A 26,005-nucleotide genomic window follows, 5' to 3' on the forward strand; every position below is an offset into this window, starting at 1 on the left:
CACGAGCTCCTGCCTGGTGGCCGCCCACACATGGCGAACCACAGGGCGATCTGAGATTTGTCTTCAAGAGCAGGGGAGAAGTGAGGTCCCAAGCACCAAAAGTTAAAATAGCAAGAGTTGAGGTATTCTGCTATGAAAAGAAATTACAGAAGAAATCCATTAGTCAGAGATTTCCAGCGGCAGTTTCCTTGCTTGGGATCAAGAGAAGACTTCTGCGTGTTTATTTTGGGTGAGGTTATGCAGCCGTCCCTCGCTCTGTAGGCTAGATGTGGCCTGTACAGTGAATTTCTGTTAAGTAAATCCTATATTCTCATCGACTTCTAGTTCTGATGTTGACATATATTTTATCCTAAGAAATTTGTTTGATCCTAAGTTATAATGAAGTTAGAGGCACGGATTGAGCACCTTTTTGATTCAAATAGTGACACTTGTACTTAGTGCACCTTTATAAGAAGTCACAAATTCAGGTGGACTTTATTTTTTCCCTGGGGGTTCCTTTGCCCAGTTCTCTCCAAGTGTGCCTTCTCAGGCACAGAGCAGAAAAGGACAGGGAAAGACCGCAGGGGCGATCAAGGCCATGGCCATGACTTCACCCAGACGGAGCAGAGGCAACTGGAGGCGTCTCTGTGGAGAGAACACAGGCTCAGTGGGAAAATGAGCTTCCCGCATGGGAAGGTTTTCTCTGCCTACAACAGGGTTTCTCAGCTTTAGTGCCATGGACATTTGGGGCTGGTATCCTTTGTTGTAGGGGGCTGTGCCTTGTAGGACTGTAGGATGCATTCGCTTCCCTGGCTTTCTACCTGCTGGGTACCACCCACTCCCCCGGGTGACAACCAAAAATATCTCCAGACATCGCCAGATGTCCCCTGGGGCGCCCAGATTGCACCTGGTTGAAAGTCAGTAGCATATGACATTTCAAGAGCATGAGATAACAAGGATTTCACAAGCTTTTTTTATTGGCTTGTTTTTTGTTTTAAATACTCTGAGTTTAATTATACCTTGAATTGGGTGAGTCACTCCTTCTTGGGGCTTCTGTTTTCTCTTCTGTAAAATGAATGGGTTGGACACAGTGATCTCAGAACACCTTCTAGACCCAACAGCAGAGCGTGGTGAAGGCAGGAGGTCCCCTGGGGTCTCCGCATTTGGGTCCTGTTCCAACAGGTGACAAACCTATGGTCCACCTGGCTCTGGGCACTGCTCCCATTCTTCTGGCATCTAGCTCAGTCTTTCGTAAGTCCAGCTGATTGTTTTCTTGCTTTCATGTAAGCCCATTTTGCCTTTTTTGTAAGTGAACATGTCTAAATACAGTACAAGGAACCCCTGGGGACCCATCACTCAGCTTCCCCACCATCCATTTCATCTTAATCTTGTTTATGGGGCCAGCCAGTGGACCTTATCTTTGTATAGGTTCATCCATTGACCCATTCGTTCAGATCAGTTCCCCAAGGGCCTGGATTGGGCAGGGCTGGGCAGCAAGGAGGCCCAGGTCCTTCCCGTGAGAAACTCACAGTCTAGGGGGAGGACAGGGAAAGAGCATTTTCTGACAAACATAAAGAATCTATCCTTTAGCTTTCTCTATTTAAGGCCAAGCCATTCCAATTCTTTAATCTTTCTTCCTAAGAAGTATTTTCCACCCAAATGGTCCTGGTTTATCCCCACATCGTTGGGAAAAGCAACAAGGATGTAAATTAGGCCTGGATTCAGATCCCTGCTGTGACACTTCATAGGTGTGAGAGCTTAGCCAGGTCAGCAGCCTCTGAGCCTCGTCTGTAAAATGGAATAACAATCCCCAACTCACAAGTTGGCTGAGAGAATTAGATGAGACCATGTCGGTCCAGGGCCTAGCACGAGTCCAGCACACACTAGATGTACACTAAGCATCCTTTCCCTTCTCTCCCTTTCTCCTTACCCTTTCTTCTACATTCTCTTAACAGTGGGTGGCCACATCTAATCGCATCACCACATCACCGCAGTGAGGGACTGATTAATGTGAGCCAGAGACGACGGCTGACTTCCTTAGCTGTCACATGCCTGGGTTCTCACCAGCCTCCCGGTGGCCCATTTTCTTAGTGACATTCACTGCTGACTCACTTGGCTTGTGGTCAGCTCTGAACCCAGGGTCCTTTTCAGCTATCCCTTTACCCTACCACCACTCCCCAGCTTGGATTTGCGGCATGGGAATGGAATCATTATCAGAGAACATTCTGTTTAGGTGGCCCTTCTCAAGGAGCCAACAGCATTGCTAGACCGACAGTTTCTTGGGGGCAGGGGCCATGTCTACCTCGACCACTTTCATTTTCCCACCGTCTAGAGCACTGCTCGTAGGTACTTAGTAAATACCTGTTGAATGAATTAATGTGTTTTGCGCTGGTCCCTGTTTTCCAAGAGAGCCCCATCTGCTCTGTGGCAGCATCTTCAGAAAAGCAAATAAGCAAAACCTTGAGACTTCAGTTTGGCAATAAATGAGCCCTAAACTGATTCCCATAAGTAGAGGGCAGTGGAAGGACAATGGCCTGTGGACCCAGAATTGGGTTTGAATCCCAGCTCTGCTAAATTGACTTGCTGACTTTGAGCAAGTGGCTTATGGCTGAGCCGTAGTCTTCTTCCTGGAAAAACAGGATATCAGTATCTGCCAGAGCTACTGTGAGATGAGAATTAAATACAAATATACGCGGGAACACACCCCACATGGGATGCCAGTGCTTTTGGTTTGCGTCATTCCCTGTTTCCGGAGCACCTACCTTCTTTGACTGCCATTGCCGCCTGTAGTTTTGTCCAAGTCTCGCCTCCTCTCTTAGACCTTCGTTCGCTCAGCCTTCATCTCCCCTCCCTCTTCTGACAAAGACATACTCTGCCTGACACCCAGCACACCTGGCCAAACATTTGTTAAGCCAGCATCTCAAATTCTGAGGCCTATAGGGACCAAACATACACAAAGAAAGCAAGCTGGGTGGGATTTTTACATGACATCTCCCACTTAAGCTTTAAAAATTTTTTCATTAAATTAAAAAAAGATCTTAACTTTTCATTTTGAAATAATTGCAGACTTGCCAAAAAATGGTGAAAATAATACAAAGACTTCCCATATGCCCTTTACCCAGGCTTCCTTAAATGTTATATAACATTATATAACATCTTATATAACCAAACCATTTTCAAAACCAGGAAAAGAACATTCTACAGTACTATTAACTAATCTACAGATCATATTCAAATCCCATCAGTTGTCCCACTGATGTCCTTTCTCTGATCCAGGACAGCCTGTGGGGTTTAGTGGTCACATTTCTTTTTTTTTTTTTTTTTTTTTTTTTTTTTTTTTTTTTGCGGTACACGGGCCTCTCACTGCTGTGGCCTCTCCCGTTGTGGAGCACAGGCTCCGGACGCGCAGGCTCAGCGGCCATGGCTCACGGGCCCAGCCGCTCGGCGGCATGTGGGATCTTCCCAGACCGGGGCACGAACCCGTGTCCCCTGCATCGGCAGGCAGACTCTCAACCACTGCGCCACCAGGGAAGCCCCAATGGTCACATTTCTTTAGTCTCCTCCAATCTCTGACAGTTCCTTAGTCTTTACTTACCTTCGTGTCCTTGATACTTTTGACAAATGCTGGCCAGTCATTTTGTAGCATGACACTCAGTTTGGATTTGTTTGATGTTTTCTCATAATTTCTCATAATTCATCTGAGGTTGTACACTTGAGCAAGTTCCCCACAGGAGTGATGGGGTACCCTCCCCAGTACTTCATATCAGGAGGCACATGATGTTTCTCCTTACTGGTGACACTCCCTTTGGTCACTTGATTACAGTGATGTCTGTCAAGTTTCTCCTCTGTAAAGTTACCTTTTTCCCTTTATGATTAATAAAGATTTGGGGGGCGGGTACTTAGAAGGTATGGAAGTATCCCATTCCTCATCAGACTTGATTTACTTATTTCTTTATTTACATCTATGTAGATTTTTGGCTTCCTATTTTATCTAACAGGTCATAATCTATTACTGTGGTTGTTGATTTTAATGCTTACATTGCCCCTTCTTTGGCCAGTGGGAGCCCCTTTAAGCTGGCTTCTTGTCCTTTTGATATGTCCCATCATTCTTTCTTGCTTTCTGACATAAGAAGATACTCCAAGTTCATCTTGCATTTTCCCTACCCAGCCCTGGAATCTGCCATTTCTCCAAGGAGCTGATTCCTTTGAGTAAAGAATGATATTTAGAAGCCAAGGTTTGAGGTCCAGATGTGCTCATTGCTGTCTGACTGTCACTGTTCCTGCACCCTCGCTATAGAACGAGCTAGGAAATAAATGTATATGTGATGTGTCTATACACATGGATATTTCTCTGTTTGTGAATGCTGAAAACCATTGCTGAATTCACAGCAATACCTTCATTTCCACTCTAACACCATGTGGTTTATTCTACTTCTCTCTCTATGTATACCTCCCTTCCCTAACAGTGAGGCATCCGGCCCCCATTATCCTCACTGTATTTATATATTTGATCAGCCCCCCTGTATGCAACCATCTTCCATCTCTCCCTCTCTCACCCTTGTCAGGTTCGGACACTCTGCTCTAGGCCACTCCCCGCTCCTTACCCTGGGCAGCCTTTGACTTCCCATAAAACTCCCAGTTTTGAAATGGTGGCTCATATATTTATTAAACCATGAGGCCCAGTTTCTGGCTGTGGGTCCAGGGTAGTAACCAGATATCAACTGGACCAGGAAGCTGGCTTGTAAGCCCCTCTTGCCTGTCCAGCATCCACTCCCTCCATTCCCGTCCTAGTACCACAGGCAGGTAAACTCAGCCTTCCAGCACGTCAGGCTCCGTCCTCTTCTTCGTCTCTGCTTTTGCTGTTCTTACTACCTGGACCAGTCTCTGCCTGCACCTACCCTTTCTCCCATCCTCCTGCTCAGACATCAGCTCTTTCTGGAAGCTTCAAGATGACCCCAGGTGCCCTTTGCAGGTTCATCTGGCACCTCCAGCAAACCCCATGGTGGGGCACCACTGCGTTCTCCTTTTGATTCCCTCTTTGTCTTTGCTGCTAAACTACAGGTACGCAGAGCTGAGGGCTGATTTTATCTCCATGTCTCTAGTACCTAAAAGAGGGCTAGCACATAGTAGGTGCTCATAAATGTCAGCCAAATAAACATTAATCATAGTAACAGCAAATACTGCTATAGTACTTTTGGGTGCCAGGCATGGTTCTAAGTGCTTTATATGCACTAAGTCATTTGGTTCTAATCCCTAAGCAGTGAGATAGTTACTGTTGTTGCCCCCATTTTGCAGACAGAGGAACTGAGACACAGAGAGGTTCAGTGACGCTCCCAAGGTCACACAGTGGTGGGGTCACATTTAAGTCCAGGCAGGCTAACTCCCCAGTACATACTCTCTCCTCTAATATGCCTCCCACAGGTAAAGTGGGCAGCATTTTCAGAATAAGGGAGGTGAGTAGATATGGATAGTTGAGTCACATGAGGCCCCCACCCCTCCTGACCACACTCCCAGCCTCAGTTTTTAGTGCCCTTCGGGGCCTAAGCACAGGAGACTGATGACTGAGCAGGTGGGAGAGAAAGTGATACCTTTTAGCTCTGCAGCCTATAGGAATGTTTTCTCCTCTGAGGTCTTGAGGAACCAAGCACCTTTCATGTGTCATTAGAGTGAACTCACAGGAGTCAAGTATCAGATCTTATGCAAGATTTCCAAGTCATTGCATTGGGGTTAGCACGGCACTAACCTTGTTTCCCAATCACCCAAGAGGAGCCATCCGCCAGCCCATCACCCCTGGAGGGCGGAGCTGCCAGCCTCTTCACCAGAGAGCTGGGAAAGGGCTGTGGACTTAGAGCTGCTTGCTCGTCAAGTGGAGGGGAAGAAGCCAAGTGCCTGGGAACGCTCTGTGTCAGCTCCTCCGCTGACGCTTCTTTCCCTTACTCAGGGGCCTGGCGGGGTCTCGTCGTAGTACAGAAAAGGAAACTGAGGCTCAGAGAGGTGACGTCGTTTGCCTGACATCACACAGCAAGGAAGAAGACCAGCCAAGATGTGAACCCAGGGCAGTCTGATTCTAGGGCCTTACCCCTTAAAACAACTGGCCAGAATTACACCCGCGTCTGCCTGACTCCAAAGCCCCCAGTTCTTCCACCACCACCCCACCACCCCTGTCTGCTCTGGTGGGATCCACATGAAAAAAAGGCGTCTGCTCTGTGTCTGGGCAGAAACCCACGTGAGCTGGAGCCAGGGCTGTCACAAGCCGATGTCAGCCCCAGGCAGGATTTTCTGTTAACCTCCTGCCTTGGAGTTCAGGAGAATCTCCAAGAAGAAGGCTGCAGAAGCTGGGGAAGTGGGGAGTGGAAACAAGAGGAGGTAGAGACAGGAAAGGGAAGAGGGGGCGGAGAGGTGATGCCAGGCAAGAATGCAGCGCCGTCAGAGAACTCAGGGAAGACGGCACTTGCCCGTTCCCTTCAGCATCAGACAAAGCCAACGCCCAGGTTCAGTTCATTCCCCCAGTGCTTACTAGGGGCCTGTTTTGCCCCAGGCCCAAGCAAGGGTCTAGGGATACGGCAGGGGACAACACTTAACAAGGTCCCTGCCCTCATGGAGCTTACATTCTGTTGGGGGCAAGACCAACCAAGAACCAGAATCAGATGAGGGGTCCAGGCCATCTGTCTCAGGGGGTGATAAGTAGTGAGGCAGTGCGACAAAGGAGGTGTGGGAGCCAGGATCCCATGGGGGGCAGGGGACGTCCTTCAGGCCTCTTGGAGGAGCTGGTTCGGGGAAGAATGGCGGCTGCTGGGCACACCAGCCAGCACCATTTCCCCCACTGCCTGACACCTGCCCTTTGTGCCCACCTCACCCCATCCCTTTTGCTCTCCACAGGTTTGACATCTACAGGAAGGTGCCCAAGGACCTCACACAGCCGACGTACACCGGGGCCATTAGTGAGTAGCCCCCTTCTCTCCGTTGCTCCCTACCCTCTCCCCACCCCCTGTACCTGTGCCTGCCCACCCTCTGCAGAAATGCTGGGCCAGGGAGGGAAGACAGAGAGACAGGAGGAGGGAAGAAATGATGGGCATCTTGCTGGGCCCCGCCTCTGGTCCCTCAGCTCTTCTCTGTCCTCACTGTAGCACTGTAAGGTATAACATCTCCTGTTTCTGAAAGGAGACACCAGAAATCAATCATCAAGAGTAGCTGCCCCAGGGACTTCCCTGGTGGTGCAGTGGTTAAGAATCCGCCTGCCAGTGCAGGGGACACGGGTTTGATCCCTGGTCTGGAAATATCCCACATGCTGCGGAGCAACTAAGCCCGTGCGCCGCAACTACTGAAGCCTGCGTGCCAAGAGCCCATGCTCTGCAACAAGAGAAGCCACCACAATGAGAAGCCTGCGCACCGCAACGAAGAATAGCCCCCGCTCGCCGCAACTAGAGAAAGCCCACGTCAGCAATGAAGCTGAAAAAAAAAAAAAAAAAAAAGTAGCTGTCCTTGGGAGGGGAAACGGGCTCATGGGTTGGAGGGAGACTGACTTTTCTCTTCACACCTTTTAGACTATTTGAGTTTTTGACATAAGGATGTTTCTATCCATTTAAAAAAATAATCCTGTCACTCAGATTTTGGTTTCTGAATGCCAGTCTTCTACTAAAAGGACCCAGGGCTCCTGGGAGAAATGACTGATGGCAGGGCTGGGACAGGAAGTGTACAAACTAAGCCTGGGACACCTTGTGCCAGAAAGCAAAAAAATGCCCGGAGGAAAAGCAAGGGGTGGAGGTGTGTCAGCAGGCCACAGGGGCCAGCCTGTAAGAGGGCAAAGACCAACACAGGGCAATCTGAGTAGCACAATAAATAATGGCATTATTGGCTTGTTACCCAAAGAATTAAGAAAAAGGTCCGGGAGTCCATACTGATCTAAATAAATGGGAGGGAAGGGATGAACCTTCCTTATAGAGGAATTCCAAGGAATATTTATGAATATATCCCCCTCTGAGAGGTACAGCTCAACTCTCCTCTCCTGGAGTGTGAGCTGGTGACTCACTATTAAAGAGGAGAGAATGGAAAGGAAGTAGTAACTATAGTGGAGACATCCAGAGCCTGCCCCGTCACCGAGTGACAAAGGTTAGCATCAACCAGTGAGGAAGAGGTCACGTAGATGTCACATGCCCGCTGCCTGCCATGGGATTTGATGGGAAGGACACCTCACCTCCGTGGGATCTTCCCCCAAAACCACAACCCAGTCTAATCATGGGAAAGCAGCAGACAGCCCCGGCCTGGGGGACCCTCTACAGGACACCTGGCCAAGACTCTGTGAAAGTGGCAAGGTCTTGAAAACCAAGAAAAGACTGAGGAACCGTCACAGATTCGAGACTAAGGACACGATGACTAAATGCAAAATGGGATACCAGGTCTGGCCCTGGAACAGAAAACAGGCACTAGCGGAGAAATTAGTGATCTAACAAGTCTGTAGCATAGTTAACAGTATTGGACAATGTTAATTTCTTCATTTTGACAAACATACCAGGGTTATGTAAGATGTTAACATAAGGGGAAGCTGGGCGAAGGGCGGATGGGAACTCTCTGTACTATCTTTGCGTCCATTATTATTCCACAATGAAGTTTATTTTAAAAAATATAAAAACAAACCAAAAGCACTTTGCAAGCAGGAAGGCTCTACCCACATTTTCCAGATGAGAAAATGGACTCAGAGAGGTGAAGTGACTTGTCTGAAGTTTCACAGCTTGCAAGAGGTGGGCCTTTCCAGTGCTTGGTGTGGGAGAGGGACCCTCCTCATGGACTGTCCCCTGAGCGGGGCCCTGGGGCCGGGCAGTCATTTTGGAGCCCACCGCTGCTTCCCAGGGCAGGCCATTATCAGGTCAGGGGATGACCTTGGGGATCCCTGCACCCCGGCTGGCTCTGCCTCTAGCTTAGGTCGTCCAAGCTGCAGATGCCTTCTTGAGTCTGGCTGTCCACATCCCTGGAGAAGAGAACAGAGCAGCCAGGCAGCAGGATTCATGTCCTGCTAGCTTCAGATCTGGCAGAGCTGGGTTCATTCTCCCATTTAGCAGCTGGGTGACCCTGAGCAAGTCACTTCACCCTTCTGAGACTCAGTTTTCTGATCTGGGGGTGAAGTGTGATCACGCCTGTCAAGTATGGGGTATGTGCCAAACTCTCAGTGCTTGGACCGTGCACCTCTTCTTATCACTGTCCTCTTGGAGCCCACAGCCCATGAGGGTCTGTGACCGCAGAAGCTGTGACGCTTTGTGCATTGATCCCCACGGAAAAGGTACTCGGGGTACATAAGAGGAAAAGGGCTTGTTCATCTACCCCTTCAATTAGTTTATGAACCTGGTCACAAAAATTCCAACGAGGCTTCCTGTCCCCTTCCTACCACCAACAGCTCAGGCCACTTCTTTGCAGGCTCTGCAGTTCTCTGCCTTATCGAGTATGTTTAACAATCAGGTCTGTATCCCTCTAGAGTTTTTAAAAAACATATTCAGTCTTTGAAATACCTGCGTCGTCATTTTAAGCACAGACAGGAGCGTACTGGGCACACCATCCTTCCCTGCCCTTTTTTAACTGACACATCCTGCACACCTTTCGTACCAGCACATAAACGGCCACCATGTGCTTCTTTCCATTATCTGGCCGACCCACGGTTTATGTAACCAGCCTCCTGAGGATGGGCGTTCTGATTCCAGCTTATTGCTATTATAGACATCCTTGTCCATATGTTTTTGTATCCTTGTATGGTTATTTCTGTAAGGTAACTTTCCTAGAAGAGGAATTACCGGGTCAAAGGGCATGTGCATTGTGAAATGTAGAAGGTACTGCCAAGTGGCCCTCTGGGGACGTGGTTTGATTTGCAGTCTCAAGCACAGTGTGTGAGAGGGCAAGTTCCCTTGCACAAGAGGAAAGGCGTGAGCACGGGAAGCCAGCCCTTAGCTACCATTTAGTGAACAAATATTTATCAGCCAGGTCTGGGGCCAGGCCGTGTGCCATGTCCTGGGACCAAATTGATGAATGGGCTTCGGTCTTTGTCCTTGAAGAGTGCGTGGCTGAGCAGGCAGGCAGATACAGAAACACACCATTTCATGACGTCATGGCAAGTGCTATTAATAACTGAAGGAACCAGCAAGGGCACCGGAGACTCACAAGTCGAGGTCTGAATTTTGCCTTCTCCACTGAAGTGCTCATGTGGCCTTACACAGATGCCTTGACTTGCTGGTGTCTGGGTCTTGGGTCCGGTGCCCCCTTTGCTGGCTGCACCGGATCTCCCACTAGCGAGCATCCTCCTGGCGTCACATTCCTACTGTCCAGTGCCTGAGTCAGTTTCAGAAGAAGTCTGGAGTCACAGAGCCTGAGCATCTTGCCCAAACATGGATTGAAAAACTCTACAGTATCAGAAGGCCTTTCTGGTGGAAATACTTCCTACCTGCCTTCATGTTTTTTATTCATTCATTCACTCACTCAACAAATATTTATTTCATAGCTTCTCTGAGCCAGGCACTATGCTAGACCCTGAGGCCCCAGGGGTGCTGAGACATTGTCTCTATCTTTCCAGTCTGGGGACAAGGTAGGGGAAGCAGACACACAGCATGGGCTGCTGGACACTCGGATTCAGCTGAGCAGACTCCACACTTATCCAGCTGCTAGGTCCAAGCCTGGGACAACACACGCAGGTTTCAGAAAGAGGCCTTCCCACCCCTATCCCCCCACCTCTGATCTGCATAGAGTCAGAAGTTTGGGGCCCATTTGCAGGCTTGGAGCAAGGAAGGCAGCTAGAAAACCTGGACTGGCCTAAATCAGCATTGACCTTTAAAAACACCTCCCAAGTTTGGGCCTGTTCATCATTACAGCAACCTGTGGGTTGCTGGGGCTTGAAGGTGGGGTGGGAAGGGTGAAAATGGCTCTGAACGTGGGTCAGAAAAGGTGTGAGATTTCAAGTGAGAAGGGTGCTTTGCCCACCTGGCAGGATTCTTTATCAGGAGGCATCACAGCTGCAGTTTGCAGGTGAGAAGGGGAAGGATGTGAGCCTGGGAAATTTGGATTGCCAGCTGGTCTTCTGCAGTGGATTTGTTCAGCAGCTGGAGAAGACATTTGAAATTAATTTCTATGCCATGAAAACAAACAAGCCACATGACCACTCTGTATAAACTGATGTGGGACCTGCTTAGACATAGATTGCTGAGTGAGCAAAGCACAGTTGAAAGCATGTGTACAGGGACTTCCCTAGTGGCACAGTGGTTAAGAATCCGCCTGCCAATGCAGGGGACACGGGTTCGATCCCTGGTCCGGGAAGATCCCACATACCGCAGAGCAACTAAGCCCATGCACCACAACTACTGAGCCTGCGCTCTAGAGCCCACAAGCCACAACTACGGAGCCCGTGAGCCACAACTACCGAAGCCCGCGTGCCCTAGAACCCACGTGCCGCAACTACTGAGCCCACGTGCCGCAACTGCTGAAGCCCGTGCGCCTAGAGCCCATGCTCCACAACAAGAGAAGCCGCTGCAATGAGAAGCCCATGTGCAGCCACGAAAACCCAACATAGGCAAAAAAAAAAAATAAAGCTAAATTTTAAAAAAAGAGAGAAATCATGTGTACATTATGCTATTTGATTAGAGGAAAAACTCGTATGCCCGTGTCAGGACACAGACTGTAAGGGTGGTACCTCTGGGCAGAGGGCTGTGGGTCGGGAGTGAGAAAGAGACTCACGGTTTGCCTTTTTATACAGCTTGATGATTTTTCTTATCACTTGCATGTATTACTTCTTCCAAGAAAAAGTAAAACCCTTAAACTCTGGCCTGTACAGCTTTTTCAAAGTTTGGAAGAACTGCGGAGTCATTCTAGTATGCCCCATGTCTGGGTGTGGCTTTGGAGGCTTGGTGGGGACTCTGGGGATGTCCCTGTCTCGCCCTTCGCTTGGAGTCTGAGATCTCGGGGTTCCTTTCCTTAGGGCATTGGCTCTAGACCGCTCAGGTTCCAGCCCTCCCCACCCCCACCCCACTCCCCCGCCTGCCACCCAGTGTGTCCCTGGGCCACTCTCTTCCTCTCTCTGAGTCTCCATTTCTACACCCTCCAAACTGGGCTCATACCCTCTTTCACATGGGAGTGTGAAGTGACAGGTATCTGTTAACACTCCCACAGCAGGGCATGTGGTAGGTGCCCCACAAACACTTGTTCTCTGCCTTCTTGCCTCAGAATGTATCTTTTTTTAAAAAATAAATTTATTTATTTTATTTATTTTATTTATTTATTTTTGGCTGAGTTGGGTCTTTGTTGCTGCACACAGGCTTTCTCTAGTTGCAGCGAGCGGGGGCTACTCTTCGTTGTGGTGCACGGGCTTCTCACCACGGTGGCTTCTCTTGTTGCGGAGCACGGGCTCTAGGCGCACGGGCTTCAGTAGTTGTGGCGCACGGGCTTCAGTAGTTGTGGCGCACGGGCTTAGTTGCTCCACGGCATGTGGGATCTTCCCGGACCAGGGCTCGAACCCGTGTCCCCTGCGTTGGCAGGCGGATTCTTAACCTCTCTGCCACCAGGGGAGCCCAGAACGTATCTTTGACTGTACATTTTGCCATAGATAGATGATGATAATAATAATGATGGTGATGATGACAAATAACCTGGTTTCAGCATCAGTCAGGATGGCTCAGCCAACCAGGTACAGACTGTCAAGAATGTGGCCGAATCAGCAGGTGGTACTGGGAACTTTTCTTTGCGGGAAACTGAGGGTCAACCCACTTGCAAAATCACCTTCCCCAAATCACCACACCCTCCAAAGTCTCCCTGATGAAAATCCTAATAATGAGCTAATGCGTGAGCCATCATTACCTGCCAGGCACTATTTCAAGTCCAGTTTCTGTGTTGTGGAAATTCTCAAGCAGCCCCATAAGGCAAGTGCTACTACTGGTGCCATTTTACAGATGCGGAAACTGAGGCAGAGAGAGGTTAATTTACGCAGGGACACACAGCACGTGAGTAGTGGGACCACACTGTTTGAGCCATTGCCCACGACATGCCTCTATGATAAACCCAGGTGAGGCACACTCAGTCCTTATTCTGTATTCTGGGGGGTGGCTCCCTGCCTTATACGAAACCTATTATTACCTCCTGTGTGCCCAGCCCCAGGCCAGGCACTGGAGCTGTGGAGTTTTTGCCTTCCAGGGTATCTATCAGTCTAGTGAAAGGGAGAGCCACAGATAACATTTGGAAGGTGTTCAGGTAGAGGCTGGGAACACAGAGGAAAGAGTGACCAGCTCAACCTCTGAGGGTTGGGGGAGCTTCTCACCAGAAGGGACATTTGAGTTGGGCCTCAACCTGCAAGGATGAGTAGGAGTTCACCAGGAAAAGAGGATGACCAAGGAAGAGGAGGGAAGATGGGGAAGGACATTCCAGACAGAGGAACCATAGCATATTTAGGGAACAGCACGTGGCTCGAGGTCGCTGGGTGGTTAGATGTAGGGGGAGTATCTGGAGATGAGTTGAGGGCCAGCCCCTGGGGCACTTGTTATGTCCTGCCCCAAGGAGCGAGTCCAGGGTCACAAGATCCAACCTCATCAAGGGCCAGGCAGGCGAGATAAATCCAAGTGATGTGGGCCGACCCTGGAGCTCCATTCTGCTCTCTCTGCACTTCCGACTTGTAGGACCCCAACTCTTCACGCCCACAGAGGGTCGTCCCTTCTTTGGAAGCACAGCACTGGGTATCCTCATGTTCTCGCCTCTGCTAGGGACACGGGCACAGTGTTGATGGGACCACAGCGGGTGGTGATGGAGGGCAGCCAACGCTCTGCCTCGGCCTTGGAATCTGGGTGGCAGGAGGGGATGGTGGGGCCTCTAACCAACTGGTGAGCTCAGAGCCCCTGTGGGAACAAGGGCTTGAGTGTTCTGGAGCAGCCAGAAATCTGGACTTCTATGTGAAATCTCTGGATTGTTCAATGTCAACTCCAAATTTTAAAATATGCATCAGTCGAGCCAAACAGAACACATCTGTGGGCCACCGACTTGCAGCCCTTATTTTCTGACTGACTTCTGCATGAGAATGCTGTTATGGAGGGAAGGCGGGCTGGCCCCTTGGAGGATCTGCCTAGCTGCGGGCATGGGGGTGCTGGGGAGGTCCGCAAGGGAGGGTCAGATCAGTTCCAAAGGCGGTCTACCTTTCTGACAGTGGGGCTGCTTCACATTGAGGCCAAGAGTAAGAAGGGGCTTTGGGGAGGATCTGTGGGCCTCTGTCCCCCTCCCTGTAAGCAACTTTTCTCTGAGGGCAGGGGCTGGGGGCTGGCTTCCCTACGTCAGTGCCCACCACCCTTAACTGGGTGTCTGTGTTGTTTCTTCCAGTCTCTATCTGCTGCTGCCTCTTCATCCTCTTCCTCTTCCTCTCGGAGCTCACCGGATTCATAACGACAGAAATGTAAGTTACATCGCCCACTGGTGAGGCATTCCAGAGCTTCTGGGGACCCCAGATGAGAAGAGAGAGGGGCTTTACAAAGGAGAGAAACCTCCGAACCTTCTACCTCCTGTTTCTGAGCCTGTGGCATCAGTCACTCCTCTGTTTCTTAAAAGGTTTTAAAGCCTGAGCGAAAACCAACATTGCTTTGTTAAAGCTGAAGAGAAAACTTTGGTTCCCTTCCGGGGTCAGGGAGGCACCTCCCGGGTCTGCAGATGAACAGAAATCATTTGCTCATGTTTGCCGTCCCTGTGTTTGGCCAGTGGGCTTTTTTCCCTCTGAGTCATCACAGGGTCGTTTGATGTTAAAGCTGGAAGAAGTCAGAGAAAAATGGGGGCAGCTTTCTACCCGAGGCGGTGGAGGGGGCGGGGTTCTGACATCGGAGCCTGGCCCCCTCAACCCAGCCCCCTTCCCTGTTCTAGGCCCACACTGGGTGAGGAGTCAGCATGGGCTTCCTGGCAGCGGGTTGACGCACTGTGAATCCATCCCCAGTTCCTAGAATCATCTGTTGTTCAGATAACCTAGTAAATGCTCTGGGGCCTGTGTAACACCGAATGCCATTGGAATTATTCAGTCACAGCCTCATCAGATGCCCCTCTGAGATGAATTAGACCCAGAAGCTTCCTGCCTTCACCTCTGGCTTCCAAGCCTCTGCATTTCCATGTTTATAACCCAGAAAGTCATCACGGGGCTGGGCTCTGGCCACCCACTCCCCTGTCCAACACTGGAATTTTCTTTTTCACTCATGGAATTTCTTGGTTTCCTGTGCCTCCCTGTCAGCCACAAGACAATAGGAAACTGAAAACATAGCTGCTCAGCCCAAGATGGTCCTTGTTGCTCTGTAACCATTACCACCTTAATCCTCAAACAGCCCTGGGAGGTAGTTGTCCCCTCTTTATAGATGAGGAAACTGAGGCTCAGAGAGGTGAGGGGACTTGTCCACTGTCTTGCCCACCGCCCATCTCCCCCGCCCCCGCCCCAACTCATTTCTGAATATAGCTTCCCGCCCTCCTCTGACTTGGGAGAGTTTATCTTCCCTGTCTCTCTGATCCTGTTTTTAACCCTGATGGCACCAAAGCCCCAGGAGCCTCATGGAGTGTTGGAAAGAGCACTGGACAAGGCCTTGGGAGATCCAGGGCCAGGTCCTTGCTCAGTTACCCACTGCTCTGTGACAGGTGGCAAGTTGCCAAACCTCTCTGGGTCCCAGTATTTCTGGCCAAACAAGGGAGGGTACATCAGAGGCAAGGCTTTCTTCCAGGTCTGGGGAAGCTTGTCTGCTTCCCAAGACATAACTCCGTGACCAGGCAGGGGTCAGACAAGGAACTTTGTTCCCCCTGGACTCTGTCCCAGTCAAGTGTGCACATTTGGGCCACTGGATATTTCACGGGTCATCCCATCATGATTTGGAGGTGGAAGCAGGGAGAGCAGCCAGAAATTGAGACCTGCTGGCATTATGAAGGACCTACTGTGTGCCAGGCACCTGCTGGTCTCTCCAGGTCACGCCCCATTCCCTGGGAGGGGGGCTTCTGTGCAGGCTCTCGTGTTCTGAGCCAGGTGAGAAGTGGTACCCAGGTGACAGCAGCAAGGAGGGAGCCCTGACTGTATCCCAGGTGCCAGGTGCAAGGCTTTACCTATTCCAGGCAGGGACACTAGCAAGTGCAAAGGCCGTGAGGCAGGAATTACCTGGTGTATGTGAAGACAGAGAGCTGGTGTGGCTAGAGCACAGTGAGCAAGCAGGGAGAGTAGAATATGGAGCAGGTGGACCCGAGTCAGGCCAGGCTCTGTACACTGCCATGGATTAATGGCGATCATCCTTGGTCCTGAGCCCTCAGAAGTCAGGCATCAGGTCTGTCCAATTCACTACCATGTGACTTCATGCTCAGAGAAGCCAAAAATGCAGGCAGTGGACACAGATGGCCCACAAGCAAACACAACGGGATGTATCCATTAGTGATAAGGGCTCTGAAGAAAAAACAAAGCAGGATAGGAGATAGAGAAGGTATGGGATATTTTGTGAGGCTTTAAGATTATTTACCTTGAAAGGTGCCTGATATACTTTAAGATCCATATCCCTTCAGGCATTTATTCATTTCATATTTCTTCCCTGTCTAACGGGAAAAAGGTTGTAAGGCCACTCAGCACCTCTCATGTAATGCGTACTCTGTGAGTGTTAATTTTTTTGTCTCCCCCCTTGAGTTAAGAAGGGGCCTCCCTCACCTCCTGCTGACATAGCTGATAATGAGGCAGAGTGCCGAGGCAGCACCCCGACAGGTCAATTTGGACGTCAGAGCTGGTGACTGCAGCAGGAGGTGACTGCAGCAGGAGGTGACTGCAGCAGGAGGTGACTGCAGCAGTCACTGTGGTGACTGCAGCACCCCCCGCTGCTGTGTGCAGGGCGCTTGAGCAAGCCCGGACAGCTCACTCCATTCACCAGGGCAGGACTCACTTCTTTCTCAAGAGCACAGTGTGTTCCCACTGCTCTATCCCCTTTCCCTCTCTAGGACTTCCTCTTCCTGGCTCCTGGGAGCATTCTGAACATGCTGGTCCCACCACACCCCAGGAGAGGAAGAAAGAGGAGGGGAATCACAACACGAGGGGCCATTCATTCAGTGTTTGCCTTGTGTCTGGCCCTGGGCTAATAAGCACTTCCCCACCGGCAGTGAGAGGGCTGGGGAGAGGCAGAGAGCAGTGGGGGTGAGAAGAGAGACCTGTCCGGGCCAGAGGCTCCATCCGTGATGATGCGGTGTCCCTAATGCCTCCTGTCTCTCTGCGGCCTTGTGACCAAGGTGCAAGAGTTGCCCAAAGGGCGTCCTCGCAGGCGAGGGCTCCACAGGAAAATCCAGAGGACAGAGGATTGCACCTTGGGGTCCTTCCTCTTTCAGAAGCTTCTCCGACCCCCGGGAAGCCCTGTTGATCCGGGAAGGACCGCAGGTCACAACTCTTTTCCTTTTCTGGGTGGCTGGCCCTCCCTGGCAGTTTTGTGACCACAGTGGGTTGGCCTCCCCACCCCCGCCATGAGATTGTAACCCAAGGAAATGAGGTCACCTCTGGTTGGATCAACATTGCTCTAACGCTGGCCTGTGGTTATCAGTGACATAAGAGGCTATTCTGGCCCGGCCCGGCAGGATGGGAAACCTGTTTGGGTGATTGGACTTCAACCTGGACATTAATTATACTTGGGAAAGTGGCCCCCCAGGGTGCTCTGAGGCTCTGTGTTTGTAAGGGAGCGGCATCCTGCTCCTCAGAGAATGTGGCCACAGAACATTCCAGTCTGTGACTGCACAGGCTCTGGCTGCTCTTAATTATTAACATGATGATTTATAATAAGAAAATGTAGTAACTGGAACTCTCCATTGATCATTTATAGCTTAATACAACTCAGACTTTTCAGTTGTGATTTGTAATAGGCAACCACATGCCAGCCACCTAAGCTAGCACTTTACAATGCTCATCTTATTTAAAGGTCACAAAACCCCTTGAGCCAAGTACTACTGTTGACATTAGTCTCACTTTATAGCTGGGGAAACTGAGGCACCAGGAAGCTAAAACCACAGTGCAGTTAGTAATTGGTTAGAGCGAGAGTCAAACCCAGGCTTGGGGCTTCCCTGGCGGTCCAGTGGTTAGGACTCTGCACTTCCACTGCATGGGGCACAAGTTTGATCTCTGGTCAGGGAACTAAGATCCCATATGCTGTGTGGAGTGGCCAGGAGGGAAAAAACAAAACAAAACAAAACACCCAGGCCTGTCTGATGCCAAAGCCTAGAATTGGTACCCAGACCCCCATATCCCGTCCTTTTCTGCCCAGAGCATTTTGGAGCCCCGCGGACATGGCATCTGCTGCTTTTTGGTCAGAACAGTTCACTGGGAGACTTGGATGCGCCCTTCTTGGGGGAGGTGGCCTCACAGGCAGGAAGCCATTGCCCACCGAGTTGGAACTTGGACATTACCTTGAACTGTGTCCTCACACGCTCTAGTAGCAGGCCCAGAGTGGGTAGGCCAGTAACTTAGCCAGGAGGAGGAGCTCGACGGCTCCCTAGGAGCCGAGCTTACCCACTCTGAGGCCTGGATTGTGAGCCAGGGCCGGGTAGGGAGCCACGGTCATCACGTGGAAGAGCCATGGGTGGCCTGAAGGCTCCTGAGCATCGAGTGATGGAATGGGGTTCGTGCCTCGGGAAATCACCTCTTGCAGAGATGGGTTTGGGGTGGGGTGACCCTGGAGTCCAAGGCCTGGTGAGGGGGCTGGGCAATGACCCAAGGCAGAGGGGCTGAGGGTCCCAGGATGATGGCTTTGGAGAAAGGGGTGGGGGCAGGACTAGGTGGCTGCAAAGAGATGCTATGGGGACATCTGCCTGATAGGTAATAGGTACACTAACTTACACCTGGAACGGTCCGGATTTAAAACTCAAGGTCCCAGAGAGCTTGCTTGCATAGCCTCATCCCTCCCCTCCCACTCCCACCCCAAGCCCTTTACTGCGAGCCTCACTGCTGGGTAAGTTTCCATTAGATCAAATTATTAAGCATGGAGGTCAGCGACTTTGGGCAGGAATCCGAAGTATTCAAGTGCTCTTCTAAAAGCAAATAAAATTGTTTTCTGTAGATGTCATTGGACTCACGCCTCAGCCTAGAATTTCAAGGCCCTCCGTTACATTCCACCTACTCTCCCCCCACCCAAACCTCCCTGGTCCCTTTCTTCCTCTCTCCCTACATGGCCACTGCTTACTGACCCCCATGCAGTCCGACGCAGTCTGGCGTCCCCCACCTGGAATGTGCCCCCACCCCCACCCCCGGAACAGAGGTTGTGAGCACGAGCTCTCTGCTGCCGCTCAGGGAGCCCTCATCCGGGGCAGGGCTGCGGGTGGGAAGGAGGCGGATGCTGCAGCTCCTGAGGTGTGATGGGTAGAGATGACAGAGGGAGGCTTGAGGGACACAAAGGGAGTGGAGCCCTTAGCACCTCCTGTCCTGTAGGTACTTGGGCCATGGGTGGTGTGGGGTGGGCATCTGCAGATTATCAGAAAGATGGTGGCCCCTGCATCGCAGGTCTGCTTGGGGGCCACCTGCCTCTGGGTCTTTCATTGATCCTGCCCCACCCAGTGGAATGTGGTGGAAAAAGCATGGCTCTGGGCATCAGTGGCTCCAGCGTCCAGTCCTGCCTCTGCCTCCTCCTGGCTGTGTGCTCTTGGTCAATCTTTTATCTTCCTTCCTCTGAGCCCTGTTTTATCCTTGTGTAAAGAGAACAGTAACTCCGATTAAATGCTGGCTTGCTGTTTAAATGAGATAGTACTGATATATGTGAAAGGCCCCAGCATAGTGCCTGGCACCAGCTGGGTGCTCAGAACTGGGACATCGTGCATTAGTTATAAGCAAGGCAAGCTTTTGTGTGGGCCTTAGAATATCCCAGGGGCCTTGCACACAGGTTTAATCCTTACCACAGTGCTGTGAGGTGGATCCTGTCGCCGTGCCTGTGATTATCAACTCGGTAAACATTGTGATATTAATAATAACAATAGGGCTTCCCTGGTGGTGCAGTGGTTGAGAGTCCGCCTGCCGATGCAGGGGACACGGGTTCGTGCCCCGGTCCGGGAAGATCCCACATGCCGCGGAGCGGCTGTGCCCGTAAGCCATGGCCGCTGAGCCTGCGTGTCCAGAGCCTGTGCTCCGCAATGGGAGAGGCCACAGCAGTGAGAGGCCCGCGTACCGCAAAAAAACAAAACAAAACAATAAAAGTAGTGAATATTCATTGGGCACATACTATTTTCTAAGATTTTGTCTATGGTTGTCCCTATTTCACATCTGGGGAAATTGAGGCTGGTGAAGAAGGCAAAGCCCCTTGTAGAAGGTCAGCCAGCCTGTGGGTAGCAGAGCTAGGATTTGAGCCCTGAGAGCATGGACATCCAACACGCTGCCTTATTCTCTTTACCCAGAGGGGCCTGTGCTCTGTGCTAAGCCCTCAGACACAAATGATAACATGCGCACCCCTGGCCCCGGGACAGCCTGTAGCTTTACTGCCAGTCCTCACACAGGCCTGTGAAGTAGCTAGAACCATTATCCCTCTTTTTCTCCTTTTCTTCCTCCCCGCTTTCCTTTTTTCCTTTCCTTCTTTCTTTTTTCCTTTCCTTCTTTCTCGTGAGGTATGTGTATAATGTACAAACGGCAAAGTGCACAAATGTTAAAGGTGAGGCCCGATGAATGCTTGCCTGTGTTCACACCCATGTCACCATCGCCCCATCAAGACAACACGTCTCCACCTCCTGAGAGGTTCCCTGGAGCCCCCTCCCAGTCAGGAACCACCACCACCACTGTTCAGACTTTTATTACCATAGATTGATCTTGCCTATCTTCAGACTTCATAGAAAGCTTTCCCAGTTCTACAGTTGAGGAAACTGAGGCTCAGAGAGGCGAAGCAACTAGTCCCAGGTCCCCCAGCTTCCAAGTGGCAGAGCCAGGAGGTGAGCCCACATCTGTCTGCCACTTCCCCGCGGGTTCTCATCACCCATGCTGGTGACAGGAGGAGTCAGGCCCACAAAAGCCCCCAAACAGCAGTGGTGAAATCCACAAAAAGCATTGATTTTCCCTCCAGGTGGGCTGATTTCTAGCCTCTGTTTGCCTTTTAAAATCAGTTCAGCCAAGAACGTTAACTAGCCTTGGCAGGCGCCTGCGAGTGGTGCTAAGGGCAGGCCTGCAGCGCTGGCATGGGGTGGCAGGAGGCCAGGGGCCCTGGAACATTTTCCTTGGACCTGGAAGGCGGCTGTATTGACCTCATTGGGCGGGCGGCACAGGTGATTGAACTGTGTTCATCCTGCAGCCCGGAGCCCTTCCGGAAGGTGCCTGGGAGCAGCCAGTCCCGGCCTTATGTAACCAGACTGGCCCCAAGCTCTGCAGGCCAGTGAGTTTTCCATCTCCTCCCCAGCACTTGGGCCCCTTTGTCTGGGGCGGCACTTCAGCCCCTGGGAGCCTGGGCTCCGTGGGCTGGGAGAGGCCTCCTGGGGCCTCGAGGGTGAGCTCACCTTGGTGCCACACCTGGGATTCACCTCGCTCTGTGTTGAGGTCACCTCCAGAGGATTGCCAGGGGATGACATCATCCCACAATCTCTCAGTGATGTGCAAAGGCCCAGCCTCCCAGGTAGGAAAGGTGAGTAGCTTCAAGGAAGAATCTCACTCAGCTGGGAAGGGAAGCTGGGGGCTCTCCGTCCGTGATGTTCTGTGAATCACCCAGTGATCTCATTACTCAGCAACCCTACGGAGCTGCGAATTAAGGCGGGGTAGAAATTGGGCACTGAAGGCTTAAGAAAGCATCTGGCTGTGAAGAAGTAGATTTTCCTCCAGCATAACCTCCTGTGATCCCCATCGCTCCTCTGCCACTGGCTCACTTGTTCTTCCTGATCTCTGACGTGGGCCAATGCTATGAGCCTGCCAAGCCCAGGCCCTTGTCTCCTCTCTCACACCCTGTGGCCTCAGAGGACAAGGGCCCCGCTCCATTTCTCCTTTGACCCTGGATGCTGAGGACGAGAGGGAGGGGAGGCAGCATGAGCCCTGGAGAGCCTGGTGGAAGGCAGACCTGAGTTGGGGTTCCACCTTGGCCAGCTCTCGCTGTGTGACCTTGGGGATGGGACTCACCTTCTCTGAGCCTCAGTTTCCTGGTTCTAAAATGGGGATCAGTGGAATTCCCTGGTGGTCCAATGTTAGGACTCCATGCTTCCACTGCAGGGGGCACGGGTTTGATCCCTGGTCAGGGAACTAAGATCCCACATGCCGCGTGGCACAGCCAAGATAAATAAATAAATAAAATCGGGATCAGGACATTTCACAGGAGCAGAAGGGATACGATGAATGCATATAGGCCTGATTGGGGCCTTTCCTGGCTTAATGGCCTGGAGGCCCAGTGATCTGAAGGCTCAACCGAGTCTGTTGCTCTCTGGTCTCTGGGAACATCCTTGTGACCCCCACAAGGAAACAAGCTCTAGGTATCTTTCTGAGCCTCCCTTTTCTTGTTAATTGAGCATCAGCTGTATCACACTAGGAGCCAGGGGCACAAAGACAGGGTCTTAGTGAAAATGAAGTGCCCTTGCCCTGGCCTGACTCATTCTTTCCCAGAGAAGTGGCCATTTACAAGGCTCTCTTAGAGACCAGTTGTTTAGAGCTGACAATCCTTTATTTTACAGCCTGTGGACAGGACCCACGGGGCCTGATTCATGTTTAAAATAACCACAGCCCGGCCACCTCAAGCACTGCCCCGTAGCTGCCCATTAGGCTGCCCTTTAGAATCGGTGCCCTCTCCCCGCGGGGAGTTTACCCGGGAATCAGAAGTGAGCTTCAGCCACAGCCATCTGGTGTCCCCTCAGCAGCTCCTCGGCGGTGTCTCCAAGTCACCTTGAGCTCGGCACGGCCGTATGGAACTCGGTACCTTTCTCTCCCCGATAGTCCTGCTCCTCTTCCAGGGGCTCCCAGCCCAGTGAATGGTTCCAGAAAGAAACGTGGCCGTCTGCTTGCATGCCTCCCTCAACCCGCCCCTGTGCCCTGTCCATCAGCAAGTCCTGGCTGCTCCGTACACCATACCTGCATCCCTCCCTCCTCTCCATCCCCACCACTCTGGGTCCAGGCCACCATCTCTGACCTGCACCACTGCAGCAGCCTCCCAGGTCTCCCTAGTGCACAGGGCCCTCTGGTTGGTCCTAAGCCTCCAGAGGGGTCCTATCAAAGTGCCAGCCTGACCATGCTGCTGTGCTTAGGATCCAGTCTGATGGCCTCTGGCCCACCTAACCTGGCCCCCACCCCTTCTCCGACTGCATCGCACCCACTTCCCTTTGCTCTGTGCTGCAGCCATGGTGACCTTTATCCAATTACCCCAACGACCCATGCCCTTCCTGCTTCCAGACCTCTGCAGTGCTGTCCCGACGACCCTCCCTCCCTCTTTGCCAGGACAGTCTACTCATCCTTCAGACCTCGACTCCCAGAGACGGCTTCCCAGCCCACTCTCCCCAGGGGTCCATCACCCCATGAGTCCCTCCCACGGCACCCCACAGCTTTCCATCAAAGTCGGGATAAGGTGTTTGTTTAGGAGCTGAGTGGTCTCTCTAAGCTCAATGAAGGCAGAGACCGTGTCTGTCTGGTTCCTCGCTGTCTCTAGCCTGACAGGTAGTAAGTGCTCAAAAAGTATGTGTTGAATACTTAGCATATTGCTAACAGATCCCAATGTGGTGCCATTGTCCCCAACAGCAAGGTAGCCTAGCTGTCCATAGAGCCACCTGCCCACACTATGCCTCCCCCGCCCCACCTAGATGCCCACGTCCCTGTCCCCGAGAGCTGCAGGTATGTTACCTTAGATGGTAAAGGGCACTTTACAGATGTGATTATGTCAAGGGTCTTGAGATGGGGGATGATCCTGGGTTATCCAGGTGGGCAGGATGGAATCACAAGAGTCCTTACAAGAGGGAGTTAGGAGGTCAGAGAGGAGAGAAGATGCCCTGCGACTGGCTTGGAAGATGGAGGAAGGGGCTATGAGCTGAGGCCTCCAGAACCTGAAAAGGGCAAGAAAACCGATTCTCCCCAGGAGTACAGCCCTGCAGACCCATCTCAGACTTCGGACCTCCAGAAGTATAAGAGAATAAATGTGTATTGTTTTAAGCCATTAACTTTGTGATAATTCATTCCAGCAGCCACAGGAAAGTAACACATGTATTAGTCTAGCTGTGTCTAGGGCTTTGTGAGAGCCTGGGTGAGGATGAGTACCCAGAGAATCCTCGACTTCCCAGCCGGCTGGGGGGTTGGGAGGGTGGGGGGCTGAGTGGGGGAGCTCAAGAGAGGAGGGAGTCAGGAACCGTGTGCCTGTTGGTACCAGGCCCTGATCCCTAGAACGGTCTCAATTCTCGTGTGAGTGTTCAGAACACCCCATTAACAGTGGGTGGTGGTATCCCCATTTAACAGAAGGGTTCACAGAGGTGAAGTTATCTGCCTGAGTTCCATAGAAAAGTGGCAGAGTCAGGATTGGAAAATGAACCCGTCTGACTCCGTGCTCTTGCCGCCATCCCATCCAGTCCTCCTCCCCTCCTTCTAAGGGGTAAGGCCCGCATTTGGAGAGCGCCACGGAGATGGGAGCCCTGCCCCCCTGTGCCTGAGCAGGTCCAGGTTTCCCCCAGATGGGAGTCTGGGTTGTCTGAGCAGTGGTCACCAAGTGAAGTGTCCCTGCAGCCGGGATGGGTGTCCCCATCTCAACAAGGCTTCTGTACTTGTCTCCTTCAGTGTGAACGAGTTGTACGTCGATGACCCGGACAAGGACAGCGGGGGCAAAATTGACGTCAGCCTGAACATCAGTCTACCCAATCTGCACTGTGAATGTGAGTATTCCCAGCGGCCCTCTGCTCCGGCAAGACACTTCTCTAGACAGTGCTGTGTGTGCAGAACCGGCGAGATAACCAGGACAAGTTAAGTGGATGGCAAGCTGCAAACAACGGGCAGCAGGAAACTCTCCCCACTTTTGTGGGGCAGGATGTAATCAAATGTGCATGCACTTGGATGTTTTTTGGAATAAAAAAACACAAGACACTGCCAACGGTTTACCTCTGGAGAGTAGCCATGTTGCAGGGTGGCGGGGGGGTGGGGCGCGGTGTCTCTGAGGTCACGCTGCCAAGAAGTAAAACGTAGATTTTCTGCAAGTGGTTTATTGAGAGAGGGCTCCCAGGAGGAACCTGTAAGGGCATGAGGGAGGTGAGAAGACAGGCAGAGGTGTGTGTTCAGCTGACGTCTAATTGCGGCCTCATCCCATGGGGAGCCATGGCGTGTGAATGACATCGTAGTCTGTCTCACCTGGTAGCAAGGGGGCTGGGCTGTTAGTATCCATATCCTCGGCTGATGGGTACAGGGTGGTGTGTGGGGATGGGTGGGGGCCGTGTAACCTCCCAAGCATCCCAAGGCAAGGGGACCTCCAACCAGCCAAGAGCAGTCACCAGGAGAAGGATGCAGCTCTGAGCTGTTAGCAGCCATGGGAAACATCCTTTTTGACTTCACACTCCATTGTGTGACTGTGTGTTTTGTTTTGTTTTGTTTTGTTTTACTTTATGTGTTTCAACCAGGAGAATGAATTACCTGTGTAAAACAAAACCTATTGCGAGTCTGGTTTAGAGTCCGATTCTGGCTCCTGTGTTTACTAAAACTGTGTGACCGTGGCTAAGGTGACCCCTCCGAGCCTCAGTTTCCTCAACTGTGAAATGGGCATAGTGCCATCTCTTGCTTGAGGTCGTTGGGAGGATCTAGAGCTGGTTCCTACATTTGTTAATGAGCAGGCCGGGTTTCCAGCTGTCCCTTTGCCCCAGCCTGGCACGGACCCCATGCAGGCCCTTCTCCTCCTTCTACTCCCTTCCTTACTCCTGAAAGGCAGAACACTGGGCGGGTCTGTGGCAGAGATAGGGAGAGATTCAGCTGTGTTATTGCTTTTGGTGAGAATTACATCACAGTTTTGAATGCACAATGGGCCCTGAGCCCGGGAACCTGTTGAAATGGGTTGGTTTTATTTTTATTTTTTCTCTTTCTCTCAGAAAAATAATTTGTCTGTCAGCTTCTCATTCAGGAGTTGGTTGTGTTTCTGGAGCAAAGAAATTC

The 26,005-nt window shown here is 51.5% G+C and overlaps 1 protein-coding gene across 1 annotated transcript in view; it reads left to right on the top strand.

Moving 5' to 3' along the window:
• ERGIC1 (endoplasmic reticulum-golgi intermediate compartment 1) overlaps positions 1–26,005 on the top strand; it is a gene marked incomplete at its 5' end in the record, with an annotated part of 68,220 nt that overhangs the window by 20,737 nt on the left and 21,478 nt on the right. Inside the window, 3 exons of the mRNA XM_079701419.1 lie at positions 6,859–6,920; positions 14,305–14,377; positions 24,650–24,744. Coding sequence (XP_079557545.1) covers positions 6,859–6,920; positions 14,305–14,377; positions 24,650–24,744 — 230 coding nt within the window. The remainder of the gene's footprint in view (positions 1–6,858; positions 6,921–14,304; positions 14,378–24,649; positions 24,745–26,005) is intronic.

The sequence above is a fragment of the Hyperoodon ampullatus genome (genome assembly GCF_949752795.1).
Source record: "Hyperoodon ampullatus genome assembly, chromosome: 4".
Classification (NCBI taxonomy): Eukaryota; Metazoa; Chordata; class Mammalia; order Artiodactyla; family Ziphiidae; genus Hyperoodon; species Hyperoodon ampullatus.